The 16,536-nt window shown below is 36.3% G+C and overlaps 3 protein-coding genes across 3 annotated transcripts; 2 read left to right on the top strand and 1 right to left on the bottom strand.

The window, feature by feature from the left end:
• The first annotated feature begins 4,742 nt into the window (after nucleotides 1-4,742).
• LOC123220365 (proteasome subunit beta type-2-A-like) lies at nucleotides 4,743-7,978 on the top strand. Its single transcript, XM_044642565.1, has 3 exons — nucleotides 4,743-5,042; nucleotides 5,137-5,260; nucleotides 7,438-7,978. Exons 1-3 carry the CDS (start codon nucleotides 4,885-4,887, stop codon nucleotides 7,759-7,761), a joined length of 606 nt encoding a protein of 201 aa, XP_044498500.1. The 5' UTR covers nucleotides 4,743-4,884; the 3' UTR covers nucleotides 7,762-7,978.
• A 471-nt stretch (nucleotides 7,979-8,449) lies between these two features.
• Nucleotides 8,450-13,431, top strand: LOC123220363 (probable RNA helicase SDE3). The gene is made up of 5 exons (XM_044642561.1): nucleotides 8,450-8,890; nucleotides 9,274-10,080; nucleotides 10,205-10,375; nucleotides 10,725-12,179; nucleotides 12,953-13,431. Exons 2-5 carry the CDS (start codon nucleotides 9,304-9,306, stop codon nucleotides 13,187-13,189), a joined length of 2,640 nt encoding a protein of 879 aa, XP_044498496.1. The 5' UTR covers nucleotides 8,450-8,890; nucleotides 9,274-9,303; the 3' UTR covers nucleotides 13,190-13,431.
• A 207-nt stretch (nucleotides 13,432-13,638) lies between these two features.
• LOC123220364 (SH3 domain-containing protein C23A1.17-like) lies at nucleotides 13,639-15,453 on the bottom strand. The gene is made up of 3 exons (XM_044642562.1): nucleotides 15,051-15,453; nucleotides 14,002-14,652; nucleotides 13,639-13,900 (listed from the first exon to the last, which is right to left on the bottom strand). The coding sequence occupies exons 1-3, from the start codon at nucleotides 15,385-15,387 to the stop codon at nucleotides 13,758-13,760; spliced, it is 1,131 nt and encodes a 376-aa protein (XP_044498497.1). The 5' UTR covers nucleotides 15,388-15,453; the 3' UTR covers nucleotides 13,639-13,757.
• Between the last annotated feature and the right edge of the window lie 1,083 nt (nucleotides 15,454-16,536).

Below are 16,536 nucleotides of genomic sequence, written 5' to 3'. Positions count from 1 at the left end.
CCAAGTGATGAGAAAGTAAGAAGTTGTAATTTTTAGTTTAATTATTCAACATGGCGAGATTCATGGAAACATAGAAATTTTGTGAATTAATTTTTTTTTTATTTTGTCTTTAATTGTGAAATTGTGGAGTATTTACATCAGTTTGATATCAGAAACGTTCTCTTTTATGACTATTACTAAAAGTAAAAATTCATACACCACATCATCAAACCCAAACCAAGACTCAACCAAGTTACAACCACATATTACATAGCTAGCTTTAACCTTGGAGCAATTTGCTTTGCACATCAACTAGATGTGATGGATGAACATCGTGCACATGAAGAGACAACAATGTGTGATTGGGGACGGTGCAACCTACACTGCAAAGTGCTCAAAGAACATGAAAGAAAAGACAAGGTAGCATATGGCTACCATCAAATTTAACAAACACGCGACATGATTTACAATCAACAATCTCTTGATGAATTAACTAAAAGGATGAAGGTGGACATTTTAGATTTTTATGGCAAACTGAAGCCTAATGTCTTTGAAGATTGGCTTATTGTCATTGAAGATTAATTTGATTGGTTTGTTGTCTTGAATGATTAAAAAGCTTAATACATAAGAATGAAGCTTAAAGGGCATGCAAGAGCTTGGTGAGGAAGTGTAGAGGAACAATTAGGATGTACTCAACAACCGGTTGTGTCAAATTGGGAACAAATGAAGAAAGGAATGAAAGAAAAATATTTACCAATTGATTATGACCAAATGAAATTTGAAGACATGACACAACTAATGCAAGGTTCGATGACTGTTGACTAATATACATATCGATTCCATGAATTCACAATTCAAAACAAAATTATAAAGACAGAGCAACAAACCTTAGCACGTTATCGTATAAGACTATGATATGACATTCGTAAGGAGATAGCAATTGCTCAATTAATTAACGTCAATGAAACTTACAAACTAGTATTACGAATTGAGAAGCAATTGGAATTGCATGAGGAAGGAAGTTGTTTTCCACTTATCCTATATTGAGACATTTTGTGAATTCATCATCTTAAAGGCCTCCAATTAAGAATGAAACACCAAAGGGTGGTTTAATAAGTAAGCAGAAGGGAAGAGCTCATCGATAAAATTTGTCAAGGATTAAAAACAACAAAAGGAACCTGTATTGCTGGTAGTATTATTGAGGCTCTTGATAACATTTGTTGTCTAGGAATTGTATCCATTCACTTACATGGAATCTTTGATTTGCTGCTTAATACCAAGAACACCATTTTCAAAGCAATGGCAACATAATTGTTGATGGACGAATCAAACCAACCTGAAAGTTAATCAATGGAATCTGTAGAAAAAACCTTGCATTTGAAACAACTAAAAAGGATGGAGTTCTTGAGACAATAATTCAAAGAGCTGAGAACCTTTATCAGTCGGTCTATGCAAAAGAGAATTCTTCATAAAAGAATCGACACAAAAGAAAGACAATTTTGTTCTAGAACAAGGATTGTTTGTTCTAAGTAAGCTAATTTGTAACATTGGTGTGGTTTAATAAGTAAGCAGAGGGGAATAGCTCATCGATGAAATTTGTTAAGGATTAAAAACAACAAAAGGAACTTGTATTGCTGGTAGTATTATTGAGGCTCTTGATAACATTTGTTATCTAGGAATTGTATCCATTCACTTGCATGGAATCTTTAATTTGCCGCTTAATACCAAGAACACCATCTTCAAAGCAATGACAACATAATATATTGATGGACGAATCAAACCAATCTGAAAGTTAATCAATGGAATCTGTAGAAAAAGCCTTGCATTTGAAACAACTAAAAAGGATGAAGTTTTTGAGACAATAATTCAAAGAGCTGAGAACCTTTATCAGTCGATCTATGCAAAAGAGAATTTTTCATAAAAGAATCGACACAAAAGAAAGACAATTTTGTTCTAGAACAAGGATTGCTTGTTCTGAGTAAGCTAATTTGTAACATTGGTGTGGTTTACTAAGTAAGTAGAGGGGAATAACTCATCGATGAAATTTGTCAAGGATAAAAAATAACAAAAGGAACTTGTATTGCTGGTAGTATTATTGAGTCTCTTAATAACATTGGTTGTCTAGGAATTGTATCCATTCACTTGCATGAAATCTTTGACTTGCCGCTTAATACCAAGAACACCATCTTCAAAGCAATAACAAAATAATATGTTGATGGACAAATCAAACCAACTTGAAAGTTAATTAATGGAATCTATAGAAAAAGCCTTGCATTTGAAACAACTAAAAAGGATGGAGTTCTTGAGACAATAATTCAAAGAGCTGAGAACCTTTATCAGTCGGTCTATGCAAAAGAGAATTCTTTATAAAAGAATCGACACAAAAGAAAGACAATTTTGTTCTAGAACAAGGATTACTTGTTCTGAGTAAGCTAATTTATAACATTGATGTGGTTTAATAAGTAAGCAGAGAGGAATAGCTCATCGATGAAATTTGTCAAGGATTAAAAACAACAAAAGGAACCTGTATTACTGGTAGTATTATTGAGGCTCTTGATAACATTGGTTGTCTAGGAATTGTATCCATTCACTTGCATAAAATCTTTGATTTGCCGCTTAATACCAAGAACACCATCTTCAAAGCAATGGTAACATAATATGTTGATGGACGAATCAAACCAACTTGAAAGTTAATCAATGGAATCTATAGAAAAAGCCTTGCATTTGAAACAACTAAAAAGGATGAAGTTCTTGAGACAATAATTCAAAGAGTTGAGAACCTTTATCAGTCGGTCTATGCAAAAGAGAATTCTTCATAAAAGAATCGACACAAAAGAAAGACAATTTTGTTCTAGAACAAGGATTGCTTGTTCTGAGTAAGCTAATTTGTAACATTGGTGTGGTTTAATAAGTAAGCAGAGGGGAATAGCTCATCAATGAAATTTGTCAAAGATTAAAAACAACAAAAGGAACTTGTATTGTTGATAGTATTATTGAGGCTCTTGATAACATTGGTTGTCTAGGAATTGTATTCATTCACTTGCATGGAATCTTTGATTTGCCGCTTAATACCAAGAACACCATCTTCAAAGCAATGGCAACATAATATGTTGATGGACGAATCAAACCAACCTGAAAGTTAATCAATAGAATCTATAGAAAAAGCCTTGCATTTGAAACAACTAAAAAGGATGAAGTTCTTGAGACAATAATTCAAAGAGCTGAGAACCTTTATCAGTCGATCTATGCAAAAGAGAATTCTTCATAAAAAAATCGACACAAAAGAAAGACAATTTTGTTCTAGAACAAAGATTGCTTGTTCTAAGTAAGCTAATTTGTAACATTGGTGTGGTTTAATAAGTAAGCAGAGGGGAATAGCTCATCGATGAAATTTGTCAAGGATTAAAAACAACAAAAGGAACCTGTATTGCTGGTAGTATTATTGAGGCTCTTGATAACATTGGTTGTCCAGGAATTGTATCCATTCACTTGCATGGAATCTTTGATTTGCCGCTTAATACCAAGAACATCATCTTCAAAGCAATGACAACATAATATGTTGATGGACGAATCAAACCAACCTGAAAGTTAATCAATGGAATTTGTAGAAAAAACCTTGCATTTGAAACAACTAAAAAGGATGGAGTTCTTGAGACAATTCAAAGAGCTGAAAACCTTTATCAGTCGGTCTATGCAAAAGAGAATTCTTCATAAAAGAATTGACACAAAAGAAGGACAATTTTGTTCTAGAACAAGGATTTCTTTTCCTTGTGGGCTTTGCTTACTTTTTCACCTTGTTTCCTTTAATTATATATATTTTTAAAAATGTTATGTGTTAATCTTGTGCTAAATTTGTGCCACTGAATTTATTACTAAAATTTGGCTAATTTGTTGCTGAATTCTTGTTGTTAATTCCAGATACACCGTTTTACAGTTGGTAGATTCATCAAATTTGGATCGCATGGAACTTTATAATACAACCGTTGACATGAATTACTTACCAGCAACATCTCTTGTTTAAATTGAATTTCAGGGGGATAACAAAGCCAACAAATAATTGAGAACTAGTTTGACATAATTTTTAGTGCTTATAATAAACAAATTTTATTTATATTAAATGGGATTATTTATTTTATAAGTATGGTTATAAAAAAACCATATCTATACTCTTAGTTTGAGTTCAGTTTGAATATAAGTTAATTTAAATTCAGTTTGAATGATTAATAAAACAATTTGAATTCAGTTTGAATTCATGGAGTTATATTAAAGAAAAACTTGAGCACAACATGATAGAGAAGTTCAAAGCTCAAAACTCAACTTATGATCTCGACTTGAGTTTTGATGCTAAAAATAGTGTAATTTTTTTATTATCAAAATAATAATATTTTTATAACGATTAAAACGATATCATTTTAATAATAGTTTAATTTAATTGGATTTAAGTTATGAATTAAATTCAAATGATTTAAATTAAGTAATTGATTTATAAATTAAATTGAGTTAAACATCTTTTAACCTAGGTTTAACTTAATTAGGGTTTTAATTTAAATTCAATCCAAATCTAATCCACCCAAACCAACATGCGTGGCTCTGGCCCAGCCCTACCTCAATGCAAAACATCCACGGGATTTATTCTTAATAGGGATTTGTATCATCTAAACCTAGCGCATTCTAATATCATTCCAAAACGAGACTATCTTCCTTACTACATCCAAACAAGGGAGTCTAAACTCCCAGGTAAAATCTCAATGACCAAACTACCCTTTCAAAGCCCGATTCTTTCTTGTTCCTCAAGACGCTACTACTTCAAAAAGCAATACAAAATAAAACCCCACCTTCATCTCTCCAGGTACCCAGCGACACACAGTAACAGATCGACAATTCCATCACCAGATCCGCTGAAACATGGAGTGCGTTTTCGGTTTAGTAGGCAACGGTTTCGCAATCTTAGCGGCCGACACGTCCGCCGTTCACAGTATTCTCGTTCACAAATCTAACGAAGACAAGATCATGGTCCTCGACTCTCACAAACTCATCGCTGCCAGTGGCGAACCCGGTGACAGGTGCATTATTTTATACATGTTTATGTGTCTTTCTGTATGTATACATACGCGTATTATACGTATTTATTTTTTCATTCGGTTTCTTCTTTTACAGAGTTCAGTTTACGGAGTTTATACAGAAGAACGTGGCGTTGTACCAGTTTCGTAACGGAATTCCGTTGACGACTGCGGCGGCGGCCAACTTTACGCGAGGAGAGCTCGCCACTGCTTTGAGGAAGGTAATATGTTCAGTTGCGCCCTAGAATTAGGGTTGTGAAATTTTTACATTTACTGGTTTAATAAATGTTGTGTTAAGTATATGGCTAATCAATTAGTAAATGATTAATAAAATTTGAAGATCTTTTGATAATTGTTAGGCATTTGGGATTTCTCTAGTGATGTAAGTAGGCTTTCAGTGAGTTCTTGTTTTGTTCAGTTAATTTGATTTGGTGCTTGGATTACTTGAGTCTGTTCTTTCACATGATTTGACCTAAATGTGTTCCATTGGAGGGACATAGTGCATAAGTCATTAAACTGAATTACTTTTTTAGACACTGTTTTACTTGCTGGCTTGTGTATGTACGAAATATGTTTTTTTTTCTCATGTCTCTTCTTATGTATTGACATGTTCTTCAGGGTTCATGTAAATTTCTCATTTTATGCTTTGATTGATTGAAAAGAAGAAGAAATTTGGCCTTTGGCAATTGGAAGCAGAAAAAGGTTGGGTAGCCTTGATTTTGTTTGGATACAATTTGTCTTGTGCAATGTGTTCTAAAGAGTTTTTTTGATGAGTTACATCCATAGGCATTGCAAATTGGTACTTGCTAGTGATTGCCTGGTAAAGATAAGTTATAGTAATTTTGAACAACATATACGAAGGGCTATAGTCTAGTGTGTGAAAACTTTGGCTTTCAATTGGGAATCAAATTATGTAAAACTTATCCAAATTACAGGTTTTTCCCATTTTCAAGTTTATTTATTTATTTTTTTAACTTTGACCAGACTGAGATTTCTTCTGCTAGAACCTTGTTGTTGGCCCTATTAAATGTGATGACTAATGGCAAGCTTATTTTTGTGTCTCTATTTTACAACTTTTTAATGAATGTCCCATTTCTTGCATGCACTGAGTGCTAAACATATGGTGTTTGAGTTGAGCTGAGGTGAAAGTATTGTCTAAGTGACTTTCCTCAGGTCATTTTTAAAACATTGAGCTTCTAAACACTGATTAGTGCAATTTGAATACCATTTCAAAACAAGGTAGATTTATTTATTTATTTTTATGCATAGACTTGTAATAGGAGATTAAGATATTTTCTATGATGGAGAAATATTTAGTGTTTGCATTCTATCTAGTTCCACTAGATAAGCCTTACAGAGGTCAAATCTTTTCAATGGCCTAAATTACTTTGTTCACTACCTATCCTATAGTGAAGAGTGCAGTTAAGTGAAGCTCTATTATTGTTCTTTATTTCTGCTAGTTCCTTTCAAGTTTTTGTTTGGAGGATATCTTCTTGTTATCATTGGTTTATGATTGCTTCCTATTTGGTCATTAGGTTTATTTTCTAATTCTTTGAAAAAGGAGCATAAATTCAATGCTGATACTTTAGATCACACATTTATAATATATATGTTAATGGTTAGTCCATTCTTGATCACCCTCACGGACACAGTAACCTTTGCACAGGACAGGAGTCCTATTACTGGCTACATAGCGAAATTAATTTAGTGAGAGAAAATAAAGTAACTGTGAAAGAGAGAGCACAACCACTTTGTTATTGTGTTGTAGACTATATTCTCTACTTTTAGTATTAACAAACTATTTATTCAGTTAGCCATGACTCAATTGTTTCTTAGGGGCATCTCAAGTATGTTTGTTTAGAAGGTCCTATATACTCACAAATAGAGAGAGAGGGACAATGTATACTTTTGTTAATTGCACGGAGACAGCATCTCTAAAAGAAAAGACAATGACAATACATCTATACATTTGTATTCATAATATTAAACGTGTAATCTTAACATTTGATCACTAGCTTGTTTGGGTTTTGGAATTTCCTTCTCTGATACATGTTATGGCAGATTAGCCTTTAAATGTTAATTTTATTTTATTTTTTTCACAAGTTCTATTTTAATAAGGCATTCATCAAGTTTGCAGGTATATGAAAGTTTCATAACAAAATTGAACTACACCTTTAAATTGTTACACATGTTTCAGGCAATGAAGTTGTAATCTCTACCCACTGCTACCTTGCCATAAATTAATGTGCCCTATATGTTATATTTTCAATAGAACTGCCAAGTGGCTGCATGGATCATACATACGCATGTAACTGCAATGTTCATTAGTGCTAATTTCTCACTTAGCTAGTTGTATTTTCAAATTATGACATGGCTAAATTTAGTGGTTGGTTTGCAGAGCCCATACATGGTCAACATCCTTTTGGCTGGCTACGACAAGGAGACAGGACCATCTCTATACTATATTGACTACATTGCTAGCCTTCACAAGGTTGATAAGGGCGCATTTGGTTATGGCTCCTATTTTTCACTCTCCATGATGGACAGACACTACCACAGTGGCATGTCGGTGGAAGAAGCCATAGATTTGGTTGATAAGTGCATAATGGAGATACGATCCAGGCTTGTTGTGGCACCACCAAACTTTGTGATAAAGATTGTTGACAAGGATGGAGCAAGGGAGTACGCCTGGCGTGAATCTGTCAAAGAAACCCCTGCTTGAGCATAAGGGTTTCATACTTGAATTGCTTGGTTTTAGATGTGTAATTTGGATGAGGCAGTAGAATGTTATATTTAAATGCCCATACCTGTTTCAAACAGGACTTTGTTGTTCTTGCTTGATATTTAAGAATAGTTAATGTTTTGGAAATTTAATTCAACTTTCTAAGTGGAATTCTCGTGGCTGAGATTGGATATGAAGTTTAATTTTGACTTGAAAAGTATTTTTCTTGATTTTTTCAATTACATGTGGGATCCAAAGAATGGACAAAACTCAAAGAGAAAGCAAACCAGAAAGAAAAGAAGTGCTTTCCAAAGAGAAAGCTAAATACTATTATAATATTAGTTATGTGCTTTCCATGCCATTCGCCTTTACAGGATACTTGGAAATGGCCCTCCCAGCTTCCAGTAGACTTGCTCAACTTAGCCATTTAAAGGTCTTCAGTAAGCACTGTGAAGGGCCTTAAGGCTGCTACTTCACCCTCTCAAACTAGGCGTTTGGAGAACTTAAATGAATGAAGCTGCGGAATATTTCCCTATAGAAAGCTGCTCATGAGTTTTCCATCTTTTTCAGCTAGAAAATTCCATAGAAGTAAAAAGATTGTGTTGTACTTGTACGTTATATTATTTAACATAAATTATATCCAAACAGAGAGAGGCGGACAGATTAGTGAATTCAATGATATAATATATCTTCCGAAAATATCTGGAACCACCGATGATGATAGTTTTAGGAGATTTTGTAAATTAAAGGCTACACAAGAGAATAGGGTGTCTTTTGATGATAAATGAAACGTTAAGGGAGGAAAGTAAATTTGCCCTATAACAACTAGCCGGGCTGGCTGCCTCCACGTTCAGAACTAACCGATTCTAATTCAATCGGTAACGTTAAGGTACTTCTACTGGCTCGATACTCTGCAATACTATAAAACAATACAGCAGAAGAGAGGCAGAGAAGACAAATGGGTTTCCGCCACGTCAGTCATTGCTTTTGACCATTAACACATTCATTCTGTATTGACAGCGGTACTACACTCTCTACTCTACCAATTCTGTGAGAAACTGACCAGGGTTTAGATCTTCGCATTTTCATTTCTCATCAAAGACTCTTTTGATCTCAGCTTTTATCAAAGGTCTGTCAATTTTCCTTCTTCCTTATATCAATGCACGTTTCCCCTTTTACAGAATCTGTGTATCATGAGCCACTGAAAGTTTGGTAGAATGTTTCAGTGCGAATAAAATAAGTATTTGCTTTTGGATTGTAATAGTTCGTTTCCGATTATGTTTTTGGTTTTAACAGTTCGCATTTTCTACAATCTAGTAGATAACTGCGGCTTTCTTGAATATTGGATTATGATGATATTGATTGTATCAAAGGCATTTTGGGCTTGGTTGTGGATTTTGTTTATTATAGTCTCATTGCGTGTGATTTTTTTTCTCGAGGGTTGTGAGGTTTATCTTTGTGTTTTGGTTGTACGTATCTAGCATTTTGATTGTTTGTGTTGAAAACTCACAGGTACTTGTTCATATCACTTCCTGTTCAGTGATGGGTACTGTTATTGACAAGTGGGACGATGAATGCTCTGTCATTGGGGATAAAGGAGAAATCGGGTTTATCGATTATGAAGATGACAGATCAGTGTGTAGTTACAATCCAAACGAAGAGGGTCCTGTTGTGATTTCTGTTCCATTCCCTTTTGTAGGGGGGAAACCTCAATCGGTGGCCATCGGGGAAACTGCTGTTGATTCAATAACCTTGAAGAACACCAGTGATGAGCCCGTGGATTTATGGTCTAGGATTTATGCCTCAAACCCTGAGAATTCATTCACACTTTCTTTGATGAAACCTCCGTCTGGAAAGTCAGACACAGAGATCAGCCAAGGCTTTCTGGAGTCTTTTAGCTTGGAAGACAGAATGCTTCAGCCTTATGAGACTTTAACCATTTGGTTGTCTTGCAAGCCAATTGGAATTGGCTTGCACACTACAATTGTGCATTTTGATATGGAGGAAAGGGTAGAGCGAGTGGTTTTTCTCTTGGCTGAAGACAAAATCTCGCAGTCTTTGGCATCTAATAAACCATATTCAAGAGGTTCAAGAAAAAAACATTTTGATGCGGATACATATGTTGTTGGTTCGCGTCCTGCAAGAGTGACTGGCCAAGTTTATTTCCAGAATAGGCTTCCTAGATACGACATCCCAAAGAATATTAGAGAACTCATTGAGAGCAAGCAGATCCCTGATGTTATTAAAGAAAGTCTAACAAGAGAAAATTATTGTTCTTACTTCAAAACATTAGTGATCATGGAAGAAATACAACTGGAGGTATATATATATATATATATATATATATAATTAATATATATTATTCCATTGAAGGAAAACAGTGTCACTGGTTGATAAGAAGCCATTGTCTAACTTTTGATGTATTTGTCAATTTTTACTGCAGTTTGAAATGAGGGCTCATCACATGGAGAATGTTGCATTGAGAAAGAGGGGACAATTTTTGACCCTTGAGGTCCCAGGGCTTGCTGAGAGAAGGCCATCACTTGTTCATGGAGATTTTATTTTTGCCAAGCTTGCTAATGAAGATATAGGAGACAGTACATCTCCCTATCAGGTCTGCCTCTTATTACAGAAGGCATTTGTTTCTCTAACAAAAAGAAAAAAAATTGCATGACAATAGATATAAAAATATATATATATTTATCATTCTCTAAACATTCAAATAATCCCATGTATTGGATTTCTAACTCATATGGTAAGCGCTGTTTCATGTTTGGTAGTCCCAATGCCAAAACTTGAGTAGTTCCATTGACTATCCATGTCAGTGTCATGAAAATTAAATATGTGCCTGTTTATAGCCATGTAATATACTGTATTTCCCTGGATACCTGCATGCTGATAGTATTAAATTGGTTCATGGTTTATTATACTCCAAACCTGTCCACTAAAGTGATGTTTCACAGGGTTTCATCCACCGTGTTGAGGCTGACGAAGTCTATTTGAAGTTTGCCCAAGATTTTCACTTGCTTCATAGAGATGGGAATCTTTATAATGTACAGTTCACTTATAATCGTCTGAACATGAGAAGGTTATATCAAGCCATTGATGCTGCCGAAAGGTTAGACAGAGAGTTTATTTTTCCATCTGAGTCCTCTGAAAGAAGACTTATAGAATCAACTCCACTGGTACCTATTTCCTGTAATCTTAATGAGGAGCAAATCTGTTCAATTGAAAAGATCCTTGGCTGCAAAGGAGCTCCTCCTTATCTGATTCATGGACCTCCCGGTACAGGTAAGACTATGACACTTGTGGAATCAATCCTCCAGCTCTACAAAACCCGAGAGAATTCTCGGATTCTTGTGTGTGCATCTTCAAATAGTGCTGCAGATCACATACTAGAGAAACTCCTCAGTGAGAAGACTGTTGAAGTTCACGCAAATGAGGTATTCCGGCTCAATGCATCTTCTCGCTCATATGATGATGTCAAGCCTCATCATGTCCGCTTTTGCTTCTTTAGTGAGTGTGTCTTTAAGTGTCCACCACTCAATGCTCTCATTCGCTACAAGATCATCATATCAACTTATATGAGTGCCTCTCTTCTTTATGCTGAAGGTGTTCACTCCGGCCACTTCTCTCATATTTTCTTAGATGAGGCTGGCCAAGCTTCAGAGCCAGAAAGCATGATACCTATATCTATCCTCTGCAAAAAGGAGACTGTTGTTGTTCTTGCTGGAGACCCGATGCAGTTAGGTCCAGTAATTTACTCAAGAGATGCAGAGACTTACGGATTGGGGAAATCATACTTGGAAAGGTTGTTTGAATGTGCATTATATTTCACAGGAGATGAAAATTATGTAACAAAGTTGGTTAGAAACTACCGATGTCATCCCGAAATTTTGTACCTTCCTTCAAAGTTGTTCTATGAAGAGGAATTGATTGCATGTAAAGATGACACGAGTTCCTTTGCATTGCCAGTGAACTTTCTTCCTAACAAGGAGTTCCCTGTTCTTTTCTATGGTATCCAAGGCTGTGATGAGAGAGAAGGCAGCAATCCATCTTGGTTCAATCGGATTGAAGTAAGCAAAGTTGTAGAGTTCATCAAGCGATTGACAGCAAGTGGAAATTTGAGTGAGGAAGATATAGGGGTCATAACACCTTATAGACAGCAGGTACTCAAACTAAAGAAAACCCTAGAAAGTTTAGATATGCCTGATATCAAGGTCGGCAGCGTTGAACAGTTCCAAGGACAAGAAAGGCAAGTCATTATTGTTTCTACTGTACGATCAACAATTAAACACAATGAATTTGACAGAAGACACTGTTTAGGATTTCTGAGCAATCCAAGAAGGTTTAATGTGGCTGTTACCCGTGCAATATTTTTGCTTATTGTGATTGGGAATCCTCACATTGTTAGCAAGGTATTCCTCTTTGCTTACAATTAATCTTTATATGTTAATTCATGGAAATTGGAAAACTCTCCTGATGACTATATTATTCTCTCCAAAATATCGCATCTAGATAATTTTCTACTTGAACTATATATTCATTCCCAAGTATATCGTTGGCAAAGAGTTGCATGTGTAGTGTGTAGATTTTGATTTTTACCATGTGAGGAACTTCTGCACTTTATTAAATGTCTAGGTGGATGCTCAGGAGAAAATATATTTCCTAGTTGCACCTATTGTTCAACGTACCTGTTTGTAAAGACATTGGCAAATACCAATAATTTGCATGAGCTAGATAGTTGTCATTTGGGGCTTCAAGAGGTTTTTGAACTGAGAGATCAAAGGAGAAAGGAAAAAAAAAAAAAGTAGGGGAAAGCTAAAAGGAGTTTGACAAAGGATATGGGGCCTCATCTGGTATTTTCTAGATGTCTCACCTTGAGTTTTCTATGCGTTTGCAAATGTATTGGGAAAAGGTTCGGGTGCATGTTATAAGCAATTATATTAATTTATTTGCATACCAATTATATATGTGTATGGTCAAAATTCTGATAATATCAAATTGAGCTTTATTCTTGTATGGCATGTTCACAACTGTGTAGAATATGACTGCTCATGCCTATCAATTCATAACTGTGCATATGACTGCTCCTTATTTCTTAATACGAAATCAAACTGTTAGAGGTTCCTGCCTACATTTCCAAAGGTTTAGTTATTTACATCACTCCAAAATTTTTCCTATCTAACAGGACGCATACTGGAATAAGCTTTTATGGCGTTGTGCAGACAACAATTCTTACCAGGGTTGTGCGCTACCTGAAAGGCAGGAGTTTGAGGATGAAGATCCAGCAGAAGGGGGTCGTTTAAACCATCATGAAGAAGAACTTATACAAAGCTTTGAACAGGTTGGCTGGAGTCGAGAATCATCTCAGATAGAATTTAAACCTGTTAAAGATGAAGATGAGTGGTCTGATGGGTGGCGGTAAATTTATTTACCCAGCATCTGTGAACTGAAAGCGTGTTTTGTGTCAAAACCTGGTTTTCATCATCAGAGGAAAGTTGCTCCATATTAGAGAATATTTTGTTTTCTTTTTGGAACAGGCAATTGAGTATGTGAGAGAATTGAATTTTGTAAAGCTTTGTGTGAGTTTGGAGTTACACAACATTAGAAAGGTATGATCAAACTTTAACATGCAATCGATAAGTCATTTATGTTTGACTAGACGAATTTAGCATGCAATTATATGAGGCAATTATAGACATATAAGACTGAAACTGCCAGGTTTTGAATAATGCTCCACTAAAGAGAGGATGCTTTGCTTCCACCAAAAAACTTAGAACTGTTTGTGTTATATTATGGTGCTGTCTGAAACTTAAGATGGAAATTGTTATTAGAACCAAACAATTATGCTGAAAAAGTAATTAAATGCATACCTGAACAAACTATGTGATTTATTTTCTTCATAGACCTGGTACAGGCGATGACATATTTGTTTAATCATTGAATCTGATAACATCTAAAATAATAGTATTCTACATAAGATGCCTGCAACACTATGTATGAACGAAGAGAAATAGGGAAATTAGTATTCCTAGTGGAAACCAACTACTGCTTTTGAAAATCGGTGTTGTTGCTATAGAACCTCTGGATACTACTAGGGATGAGCTTGGAGTTGTAGGTGAACTTGTCGTTGGAGCTGCAGGTTCAACCATGTTAAAAGGGTTTAGTCTCCAGCATGCATTCTAAATGATGATAGTAAAAATGAAAGAGAAGATGGAGTCCATTGTAGTTGCTTACCTGGATCAAAAGGTTTTGGGATCTCTGGACCTGTCGAACCATGGAAAGGGGGCAAAGGTACAAGTGGTAGCTGCCCTGAATCGGAAGATTTTGGAAGTGGGAGAGGAGGCAAAGGCAAATGTGGTTGCTTGCCTGAATCAGAAGGTTTTGGAAATGGGATAGGAGGCACAGGCAATTGTGGCTGCTTACCTGAATCAGAAGGTTTTGGAATTGGGAGAGGAGACAAAGGCAATTGAGGTTGGTTGTCTGAAGGCTTTGGAATTGGCAATTGAGGTTGGTTATCTGAAGGTTTTGGAATTGGTAATTGAGGGTGGTTGTCTGAAGGTTTTGGAATTGGCAATTGCGGGTGATTATCAGAAGGATCTGGAATTGGCAATTGAGGTTGGTTATCTGAAGGTTTTGGAATTGGTAATTGAGGGTGGTTGTCCGAAGGTTTTGGAATTGGCAATTGCGGGTGATTATCAGAAGGATCTGGAATTGGCAATTGAGGGTGGTTGTCAGAAGGTTTTGGAATGGGCAAGTGTGGTTGGTTATTTGAATCAGGAGTTTCCGGGATCGGAAATAGTTGTTTACTATCTGAATCAGGTGGTTTTGGAATCTCTGAAGCTGTCGTGCCACCATGGACAGGAGCCAAATATGTTTGTGATGACCCTGTGACGCAAATTATTCGCGCAAAATTACTTCATGTAGCAATTGTATCTGTTACATATATCCTTGTAAATGAAAGAGACTCTGACTGAGCTAAAACGAGTGAAGCCACTATTACAATTCTCAGATGAAAGATACAAAAGTGAAATTCAATCACAGTTTCATTGTCGCCAAGGCATTATTCGGCGTATTTGGTCAGCTATGGAGCTGAACACGATAGATTAAACCTAAAACTTTCTTTTAAGTGCAAACTTGCGCCATGATCTCTGGTTCTCAAATCTCGAACAGTTACTTTTTGGCGCGAAAATTACGGCCTAAGTTAATTATTCATAATTTTTATAATCTTATACTAGTCAAAATAAGTATCCAAATTCAACAATTAAGCTTCAAGAAATAAATACCCGAGGGGCAGATCGACTCCAGAGAACCACTCGTGTGGCAAACAGAAGACAGTGAACGGAGTCTGGTTTCATTCAGCGGAAAGCCGAAGAGAAGCGGCTGTCGGAGAGGTTCGCAGAGGCAGTCACCGTGGCCAGAACTGAAGGCCGAGTTTACTGCATCACAGCACTGAGAAGACACAGTTTCCGTCGTATTATTATACGACGCCGACACGTACGGCAGACATGGCGAGAACTCTGCAAGCACGGGGGAACATCCGTCAGGTTGCGGTAGCTGAACTGACGTGGCTACGAAGAGCGTGAAGGTGAGGAGGTGGAGGACAACTGTTACGGCAGTCATGATTTTTCTTGGAATTGAGAAAGAGGGATATGTTTCTGGTTTTAGTTGGTTGGTGTGGCGAGGACGGATCACGATGTTATATAGAGACATGAATTGGCGCCACTGTATTAGAAATTGAAACGAGTCATTTTACGTATTTGCCCTTCGCGTTTTTTAATAAGGAAACGTGAAAATTTGATACTGCGGACAGATTATAGGGCGAGGTGGCAATTTTTGGGGAGGAATGTTTTTTAGATGACACGGATACGACACTGAATGAGTAGGTTAACGTTGACTTTAAATTTATTAACATGATTGTTGAATAACTCATTTAACAGTAAAAAAATGTTCTTTTTATTTTCTCTGTTAAGAAATGAAGAGCCAGCAAAACACGCTTGACGATTCATTCATAGCCTTGAACACAGTGGATTTGGGAGATGAAATTTCGGTTTGATGCGGTAGCTTTGCCAGCTTTGTAGAGTTATCAGCCGTTGCCAAGTTGAAGGGGAGATGGCAGAAGCACATTGTTCGGGGAAAAAGAAGGCAGTGCCTGCTCCATGGGGCTAGATGGTGGAAGCACTATAGGCAATGGAGATAGAACTTGATGCAAAAATTGCAGGAGATTCATGCTAGTGATTAGTGTATTCAGGAAGTGAAGGAGTCAAGGGATTAAAGGTCTAGCATTACCTCGACAAGGAGTCAAAGGACGCACAGATACGTAGCAATCTGATAATGAAATGAAATTGGATCGTTTAAAAGAGGAATGTTAGGTGATGCTAACAACGAGCACAAGGAGTTATACCCAGATTGGACAAGTTGAGCAAGCGTTTTGCAGCATTTTCAATGGAAGATTTATGCCCTTGATTGAAGCATTGTAGCAGCTTGATGCCCTCGATGGAGCACCCTGGAATTTGGATGTTGACCACAGGGATTACCATCAGCCATTTTTGAACCCAAGTAACTGTTGTTTCAAAACTAGCCTATTTGGAGGAGCTTTAGACAAATGAAGAGCATCAAACTTATCCTGTACTCCTGTTGGAGTCCTTTCTTTCTTTTCCTCTCATCAAACTGTCACTTAAAACTAGACACATCAATTGGGCTAAGTTGAATAGAGCTTCAACACGAAACACGATACGAGAAAACCTGACCTGGACTGTAGCATGTTAGGTT

Source organism: Mangifera indica, chromosome 7 (genome assembly GCF_011075055.1).
Source record: "Mangifera indica cultivar Alphonso chromosome 7, CATAS_Mindica_2.1, whole genome shotgun sequence".
NCBI classification, from domain to species: Eukaryota; Viridiplantae; Streptophyta; class Magnoliopsida; order Sapindales; family Anacardiaceae; genus Mangifera; species Mangifera indica.
The sequence above is the reverse complement of the archived record's forward strand: the minus strand, read 5'-3'. Positions and strand labels throughout refer to the sequence as shown.